The 9859-nt window shown below is 33.8% G+C and overlaps 1 protein-coding gene across 1 annotated transcript; it reads right to left on the minus strand.

The window, feature by feature from the left end:
• Window positions 1-2978: 2978 nt before the first annotated feature.
• On the minus strand, window positions 2979-9061 carry LOC140432269 (uncharacterized). The gene is made up of 4 exons (XM_072520082.1): window positions 8986-9061; window positions 3863-4132; window positions 3385-3615; window positions 2979-3199 (listed from the first exon to the last, which is right to left on the minus strand). The coding sequence occupies exons 1-4, from the start codon at window positions 9059-9061 to the stop codon at window positions 2979-2981; spliced, it is 798 nt and encodes a 265-aa protein (XP_072376183.1).
• Between the last annotated feature and the right edge of the window lie 798 nt (window positions 9062-9859).

Here is a 9859-nt window from a genome sequence, read left to right on the forward strand (position 1 = left end):
CGCGCTATCTCAGAGTGATCTGACCGACCAACAATTAGTTATGACAAAAAAATTGACATAATTGCAGACATAGTAGTGAATGCTACTTCTTCTACATCCTAAGTTGCATCTACCTGTGGAATCAGTCAAAAGACAGTACATCGAGTGTTGGCTAAAAATAAATTTCATACATACAAATTAAAAATTGGCACCAACTTTTAGATGATGCCCCGACCGAAGACTAGAATTATGTGAAAATATGTCCAACGCGCTATCTCAGAGTATAAAAGCAATCCGTTTTAGTGACGAAAGTACTTTTTCCATCAATGGAAATGTTAACACACACAACATAAGGTATTGGAATGACGCAAATCCACCGGTCTTTCTTGAAAAACATACTCAATTTCCAGAAAAAGTAAATGTTTGGGCATGTATTGAGGGAAACCAAATAGTTAACCCTGTCTTTCTCAATGCTAACTTAACCTACGGAGTGTATCTAGAGATGTTAAAAAACACAATTAAACTGTTAATTCTTGATATTTTGAAATATAGTGCAGATGAATTCTGTTCCTTGGAAATTACATTTTAACAAGATGGTGCTCCTCACACTATGGTGCAGTAAGATGTTACCTAGATGAGGAATCTCGTGGTAGATGGCTTGGACGATGAGGTTCGATAGAATGGCTAGCTCGGTCATCGTAGCTCACACCAATAAATTTTTTTCTGTGGGGGTACTTAAACTGTAAAGTTTTAGCCACAGCAGTCGACAGTATTGACATTTTGAAACAATGAATTGTTGAAAAAATTAGGGCAATTTCCCCCAATATATTTGAGCGAGTACGACAAGAGTTTAGTAATAGGTTGCATTACTGTCAGAAAGTAGATGGAGCACATGTTGAATTCTTAATATGGTAGACCTCTTTCTTAAATCTCTATTTATTAATTGCGAAACTACAATTTTTTCTACTTTCCGCTCACAGTAGCTCTGTGACTATTACGTCACCTATTATGACTAGTTGAGAAGCCTATATCCGTTTATTTCCTCCCTTCAAATTTCACTATTATAAGTACAACCGTTCAACAGATACGAGGCGAGAGAAGATTTTTGGCTATCACTGTATATTACCCACATAAGTTAAACAGACTTAGACATAGAATACATCCTTGATACACTCACCTACCGACTTTAAAAGGGTTTGACTTAGCAGAACTGACCAATCATCAGGAGCTCCTATGTCGTATGAAATTTCCCACAAAGCTTTCTAGTTTTGAAGAGTCTGGTCATCCAGAAAGCAGATGCTAATAGAAATTTAGAATTCTCAAAATTTTTCAATGATGTGTCGCTTGTTGAGAATTTGCTTCATTTTGCCCTTACCCTTAAGCTTGCTTGTTCTTGTAGTATTTATCTATCCAGTTAGGTCTGCATGTGACGTTTGATGATTCTCTATATAATTTAACCTAGGTGTGAAATTATTGAGATGGTTCGGTATTTACTACATTTTTGTAATCCCTTTGTGCACCCTTCTTATGAATTGAACTAAGTAGCGCAGTACACCAATCACTGGGCCTTTTGCTGACCCATGGCTCACTCACGTTTTGTAAAAGCTCAGCTGTAATGTCATTGCAACCGAGTGATTTATTTCTTTTATTTTTTACTTTGTTTTAGTATTTCTCATGCTTCTAGAGAGAAAGCTTGTTGGACTTCCTCTTCTTTTTATTGTGCTTTTGAAGTTTAGCGATCCAAAAGCCAATTAAATCTTTAAAAACTGCTGCACGAAAGATTTCTGCGAAAGAGCAGTCAAGGTCTTTCAACCACGAGTTTTAAAATCTTCCTACTGATCTCTTGCCATGTACTTTACTTTCTAATATGATTCGGAGTAATTTATATCTTTCAACTATTCACCTCTCAACACATGACTTAAGTATTGTATTTTCCTCGCTTTGATTATACATAGTAATTCTTCTTGTTTACTTATTTGCCGAAATACCTCATAATTGGTAACTTTTTGTACCCATAAAATTCTCAGCATTCTTCTGTATATATACATCTCAAAGGCATTTATTCTTTTTTTTGTTTCACAGTTTATTGTCCAACTTTCACAGCTGTACAGCAAGGCAGAGCAAACGTAACATCTGATCATTCGGATTATAAGCTCTAGACTAAGATCTGATTTTGTAAAAAATGTTTTCATGTTCATGAATGTTTTCCATGACCTCTTAAACAACTGATTTATCACATAAATGATACATTTCCTAAAGAAAATAGTTTATCAATCAAGTATTCTTTAAGTTTTGGAAACATTCAGTAAACGCTGGAGGGCGAATGAGAAAATATGGTACCTACATGCTTAACCGACTTAAAGCGTGCTTGAGCTATTGCAGCTGTTATAATGGCTTTTGTTTCTTCTTTAAGTGCCATCTCCCAATCGAAGGTTGAATATTATCATCACTATCTTTACTCTGTATAACGCTGCTCTAAAGAGTAATATTAAACTGCATCTAAACCAGTCCCTTAAATTTTTCAACCATACCATTCTCCTACTTCCTATACTCCCTCCTCCTCTTGAATGATTGGTCTAGCTAATCGTACACCTTTGATTGATTGGATTGTTTTGCTTCATAATAAGCACCTATAAATATGGCTTCTTCTTTCAGGAGATCTATCAAAATTTAGGCCTTAAAATCCCAATATAGAATTAGCATGACTTTGAAAGGTTGTATATTTCATTTTTAGGCGGTCACTAATCTCGATGTGTTCACTTATTACAGTGATGTGACGCTCATCTTGAATATAACTGTTGCATGTTCAATTTAGCAATAATTGTATGATATACATTGCAATGTGAATAAAATGATTTTAGAGTAACAAAATTATTAAGTTCAACATGGTGATAATATTTCATACCTATGTTTAAGCTGGTAGATAAAGATGGTTGAATGGTCACGAACATTCAACCAACGTTAGACACATATGATGAATAATGTGATGATCGAACGCGCTATCTCAGAGTTGACGACACGTAACACAAATCCTCATCGGAATCTTCACCTTCTATAATGGGAGGTGAAGAAATAGCTGGCGCTGGTTCCGTTGGTACTGACTCGATGGCAGGTTCAGCGGGAGTTTCGGCAGGAGTTTCAGCGGGAGCAGCTTCGGCTGGTGCGGCTTCAGACGCAGGTGCTGCTTCAGCTGCTGGGGCCTCTGCAGGAGGGGCGGCTCCTAAAAGTAAAACAAGTTGTTCACAATAGAAAAATGTCAAAAATTTATTTCAACTTTCAGTACATGATACTTAGCTTACTAATTATTATAGTTAATTGAAATTTTACACTTTTCATAGTAACTAACGATACGTTACTGACAAAATAACCAGGTTAAATTGTTATAAATATAGAATGGTATAATACCTTCTGCTGGCGCGCTCTCAGCTGGTGCCGCTACCGCTGCTGGTGCTGCTCCTTCCTCTGCTGGTGCTGCTCCTTCTGCTGGAGGAGCTCCTTCTGCTGGAGGAGCTCCTTCTGCTGGTGGTGCACCTTCGGCAGGGGGCGCCCCTTCTGCCGGAGCTCCTTCCGCTGGCGGTGCTCCCTCTCGAGGTGGTGACGCTTTAGCTTCCAGAGCGGCAGCTTCGGCAGCATGTCCTTAATATAACGATAAGTATTATATTATGTAATTGTCTAATATTGTTTTACTTGCCAATTAAAACACTAAATGATTTAGATACAAAATGTTGTTAGAAATATTATGATGTACATGTACATTTAGTGAATATATATTGAAGATGTCGATTAAAAAGTTGTTAAAATATGTATGATATACGTTTACAACGTGTGAATGGAAATAAACACGATGATTACGTACAATGATGACGAGGACTTAGTATCTTACCATTCTTCTTTAATTTCTCTAACAAATCTTCAAAACTTAGATGTGCGTGCTCAGTTTCAGTGGCCGCAGCTGTTAAATCAACAACTTTATATTTAAGAGAGTCTTTGACGTACATTATGACGCCATCTCCACTGCCCCTACGATTTTCAACTAGTGAATAATTTGGTATAGCTACTGCTTCTTTGTCTTCTGTCGGTGCTAATATCGTTTCGGGTAATGTTATAATGTCGTAGTTTTCATTAAGAACTAACTTTTTGAATGTTTCGAATCCTGCGAAACCAAAACTGTGTAAACTTAAGATCGATTAGAGAAACATATACTGTAACGTAACTACAAGAAAAAAAACGGTTTTAATACATTTATGATGTATTAAGAATTATCATATAATGAGAAACATACATAGGAGTACACATAAAGCTCTCAAGTAATATAATGTATGAAGAGCAATAAAAGTACAGTATCTAACAGCATCTCTGCAGAAATATTTTAATTTAAGAAATATAGTAACCATACATACTTATAGTGGATAGGAAATTTCACAAACACGTGTTATTGTTATCAAAATAATTGACAATAATTTGTTTTCTGTGTATAAATATCTACAAGTCGAAAAACTTTTTTCAACATCAACAGAAGTTGCTAGTGCATTTTTAAACTTGTTAATGTTGGAAGACAATATTTCAAGATCACAGATGACTTCCAAAATAGAAAATCGTGAATTTTTGTTTATATTTCAATTTATTTTCTACAGATATGGCTACGTTTCCTTTAACCATAAAATTCCTTGACACGATTAATCAAGTCGACTTTTTCATAAAAATTCAAATTATATTTTTTTAAGTTTTTTTGAGTACTCAACAAGAAATTTAAAATTCTACTTTGTTATGCTAGAATCTGACGTAAATTATGTAATTAAACAAGGCGGTTGGATTCCTACAGAGCTGCTGAAGTGGAATCTGTGTGGATGTACTGTAATAAAACTTTTTTATTCTTTCAAAAAAACTCTGCATAACAAAATGCTGGTTGTAACCAAGTGCCCCATCTCGCGATAAGACGTAAAGGGGCTAATTTGGTATTACCCAGACGTTATTTGTAAAATTGAACTCGTATTTTGACATTATTTATCAAATCGTTAACATGTGGGAAATTTGTCTTATTTCTTCCGTGACAAGATTATGCCATTGAGCTAAACATGTTACATGAATTAAATTACTATTCTCGTAGAATATCTTTAAGTTTTGTGCTCCTTTTACCATTGTCCGTAATATTATTAAGACGTGATCGCATGGTATACTTTTTGGCAGAAAAAAACGGGAAAACTCATCTTGAACAAAACGTGTCATTTGCTTTGACTTAATATATATATATATATATATATATATATATATATATATATATATATACATATATATATATAAATAATTACTGTCGTCAACTATAAAATAAATCTAGATATCGGCAACAATTTGTCGAATTTTTCTTATGGTTTCATCGTAGCAAATCTCGATAAATTTTTTCTTAAGGTACCTTCTCTTATCGGGAAAGTTAAATTTATAATACTTCTTCAAAAATAAGGTAAAAGGGACATTGTTCACTTTTGAAATTGGAATTCCCGAAGATAACAAGGCATCGCAAAGTTTCTGGCCACAAAGTGACTGCTTGGTTTTTTGAATACGCGCTATCTCAGAGTTTGTAAATTACTCTTTTGAATTGGACCTTCTCCCACTGGGAGACCCTGGAAGAGTTTTCTCACACTTTTTAAGGTGAGATAGTGTCTTTGTATGCTGATCGATTAAAAATTTTTTATCAGAAGAAATTTGAAACAAAAAGCCAAATCTCATTTACACGTTTTTTTACAGAAATATGTATTGATAATGACTAGCTCCTCCATCCAACTTCAATTCAGGATATGACTGCCAGGATATAAATCCAAACATGTAGTTTGGACATCGCGCTATAAAAAAATTAACGAAGTCGCGGGTTTAGTACTAAAATTACACTATAAATGCCTTTTTTAAATTTGTCTCAATACACAGAGTTACACTTTTTCATACAGCTACTTATTCCTTAAAGCTTCTCACTAAAACTTTCACACCTTTTGAATTTCGGAAAATGTCGCCCCACTAAAAGTGTTTATGTATGTTCATTTTGCTTGTATATTAGCGTTGTCAATTGTTTACCAATTTACCTAAAACATTTATTAGAATAGCAGATACTACCAAAATGATTTAAAGAAGCAGAGGAAGCAGAGGGTTTATTACTCGGGCAATTTGACTGAACAGTTTTGAGAAAAGATCGACACATTCAGAACATATTAGAATTATATATATTTTTTATAACAATATGCAGATATGTGCAATTTCTTGTCAAAATATGAAATTTATGCAAAATATGCCAGATATGCAAAAAATGCATTTTGCGTATATTCTGGTCACTATAATCCAGATATGAAGCCTTTTCAAGAAAAGCTGACTATAATTGTATTTAAAAGTACGTTTATTTAACGGTTGAAAACGCTTTCCGAAGTTTAAAACATAAAATAATTGTATTTTCTATTAAAATTAATACAGTCTTCGCCTGTAGCACCTGTGGATGGATTAAGTAGTTCACTGTGTCACTGCCGGTTATATGTCCGCTTTAAGGAGGAGAGTTGGGCAAAGGGCCAATCACCCATTGTGCGAAGAATAAATTTTAAGGAATGACAACGGAGGTAGATAAAATACGCAGAAGAGAAGCCAGCAAAAAAGGAGTCAAGCCAGCAAAAACCAAGAACAAACAAACCCGACTCTTGAAGAGGTAAAAAAAGCAATACAAGCAAAATGAATCAACAAGGCTTCCCTACGATCTATTTAACAGAGAATTTAACAGGTAATGAACATCTAGCAATACAGATGCATATTCGCTCCGTGCGTGACTGTCGCGACACCTACCGCCTTCATCTGACTGTTTTGGACCTACCAATTTTCAGGTTAAACATATGACATATGTTTGACATTGTTAAATACAGGCGAAATTGACAATTATTAATAATTAACTTTTTAATTATATTTTTTTAGTTTATGTACAAAATAAATGTAGTATTAAAAACTGGGTTTCTCAAAATTCATCATAATATATCTTTTTAACCCCAAACGGAAAAGAAAGGGAAAAATCTAGTACTGGCAAATCAAGTTTTTCACGTGAAAGAGCATATAATTAAAAACAGTAATAGTAAAAGGTATGATATAAAAGCTAAAGTCATCAGGCACTCTGAAGTTAGCTTGAAGCCTTATAAAATATCATTTAAGGTAAATTATTTAAATATTTCGTATTTCAATTGCATAAAAATTAGAATATGTGATTTACTTTTTCTTATTAATAGCACGGATCCATCTTTTTCTTTTCTCTAATTTATATGCAATCTTTGGGAACCTATAAAAACTGCACTTACTATTTTTGCTATTATTAGCACAATTAAATACGCAACATGTATTTGCACACATTTTTGATAAAATTTAAAGATTCCATGTATTCCAATTTTGTCATATTTCGCCGCTACGCACGCTGGCATCGTTTCAAGGTACCCCTACCATGGTCACGCACGGAGCAAATACTCATAACCAAGATGTAAAATGAAGAGAAAACTCTCAGCGATTAGAAAACGGGGATCTTTTGCCAAATCTAAAAAAGACAAACTTAAATGTGAAACTTACCGCGGTATAACTCTCTTGTGTATGCATTCTCAATACGTATATATATATACAATTATTATGGAATGCCAAACCGGATTTAGCAACGAAGAACATTTAGGCATTAAATATTATGTTTATATGGAGTTTAGCCACAATTAATTGTCAGTAGTAATATCCCTAGGACATTGATAACAGACGAGATAATTTCATGACAATCGAAAGCTCGTTCCTTGGAAACAGCACGAAGCCTTCGGCTTCGTGCTGTTACCAAGCAACGAGCTTGAGAAATTTGTCATGAAATTATGAGGCATTCATCAATGTCCGAGGGATATTCGGCGGATAATTTTTCAAAAAAAAAAAATCATAACTCAACACAACGAAACATTTATTTATTAAAAGTACAGTTAGTGAAAGTACAATTATTAAAATTTAAGTTAACATTAGAATTTTTTCTTTGATTAGCGCATATATACTTTGAACATTCTCATTGCCGAAACGTGACATTTTAAAATTTATTTGGATGAAGTTGTCAAACTCGATCGTGTTGTCATAGGGATTGAAAATTGCACTGAATGCAATTATCAGTCTAATGTTAACATAATTGGGTGAAATTGTTCCACATGACACAAAATGACGAAATTTGAATGGTTGTTAGAACAGTCGAAAAATTATCATGAAAATTATATTTTTGGAAAATGTATAACCATAGACACATAATACAAGTTAGAATGGTCGTTGTAATACCAGCCTATTCTCCCAGTGGAACAGAGAAAACTAAAGTAAAGCAGTTCCTGCATCTCTTTCTCATTTGCCAGGTTTATCGACCACGTCACCTAAATGACCAATAAGAAGGTCACGTGGTTGATAAACCCGGCCTATTAGACAGAGATGCAGGAACTACTTTGCGTCAGTTTTCTCTGTCGCACTGGGAGAATAGGCTGGTATTACAACGACCATTCTACCTTGTATTATGTGTCTATGGTTATACATTTTCCAAAAATATAATTTTCATGATAATTTTTCGACGCGACTGTATTGCAGCAGTCAGTCTACCTTAATGTCTATGTGTAAAACCAACAAGATTGTTGTTTGTAGGTTATGTTTTTTAAAATTGACTGTTGACTCCATTGGCCTCGATCTTGTAGGAAATAGCCTTTTTTGGTTGACAAAAATCTGAGGGTGGTGTTTTTATTCTCGGAATATTAAATTTTGACTATTTTGTGTGTTTGATTATTTTATTTTTTTGTAGGTATAAAGTGTGTTTAACGTAGATTATATGTTTGTGTATTGTAGGTCGCATAATATGTATTGTATACAATTGTAATGATGTCTGCGACTTTCTTTAATTTACAATTGTTGGTATATTCCTATTTTTGACTTTTTCTTTTAGTATGGCAACCAAATCCTGTTACATTCTGCTGATTGGCTTGTTACACATTTTTCTTCACTAACTTGGATGAGAGCTGCTTCCTTGACATTTCTCTTTTTCATATCTGTTTCTTTCATGATTATTAACGCTTTTTTCCATTGTACTCTGAGGTCGTTATCTAAAATATGTTGGAATATCTGAGATTTGTCGAAATATATGTTATTGATGCTCATTTATCCTGACACTTAGTGATCTTGCGGTTTCTTTTACATAAAAATTGTTGAATTTACAGGGCATTTTATAGATACAGTTCTCCGATCCTTATTGTGTATTATTGGGTTTGGTTTTGTAAAATTTAGATATCAGTGTGTTTATTGTTTTAAATGTTGTTGTGATGTTGTACTTATTACCTATCCTTTTTAATTTTTCAGAAGCCCTTTACAAATGGTATTGTTTGAATCCCTTCTTGTGGGTGTTTCAAGTAATGTGTGCAGATCCAAGTGCACAAGAACTAAAGATATTTTGCAACTATTTGAAAGAACTGAAGAAACTAAAAGATAGATTTTAAGAAAAATATAAAATCTATAACTATTCATAGAAAAAATTCACCTAATCAAAAAAATGTTAACAGAATGATTGTGTTTTTAGAAATATTTATAACAAGTTGGAGTATAATACACAATTATTTAATACATAGTTTGGTTTTAAAAGTGAATTTAATATCCTAAAGCCTTGTCTACGTTCAATTATTATTATTAAGTACTTTATAGATATAAAAAAGAGGCTTCTAGTTGTTGTATCAATTACGAAAAATATTTTAAACTGTTAAGGCGGGTACACATTTGCGAGCAGAACTGTTCGCGAACCGTTTGTGAACGCTATATTCGTTAATGTGTACGGCAGAAAAAACCGCTTGCGTACTGTTTCATCGTGACTCGTCGCGAACCAAATTGTTGC

The sequence above is a fragment of the Diabrotica undecimpunctata genome, unplaced genomic scaffold, assembly GCF_040954645.1.
Source record: "Diabrotica undecimpunctata isolate CICGRU unplaced genomic scaffold, icDiaUnde3 ctg00003433.1, whole genome shotgun sequence".
NCBI lineage: Eukaryota > Metazoa > Arthropoda > Insecta > Coleoptera > Chrysomelidae > Diabrotica > Diabrotica undecimpunctata.

Coding starts and splice junctions, on each gene's coding strand:
- LOC140432269 (XM_072520082.1), bottom strand. CDS start 9,061: ATGGAAAAAAGCGTTAATAATCATGAAAGAAACAGATATGAAAAAGAG. Junction 4,133..8,985: donor AGGAAGCAGCTCTCATCCAA/GTTAGTGAAGAA, acceptor TTGGTTTCGCAG/GATTCGAAACATTCAAAAAG. Junction 3,200..3,384: donor TGAGAGCGCGCCAGCAGAAG/GTATTATACCAT, acceptor TTTTACTTTTAG/GAGCCGCCCCTCCTGCAGAG.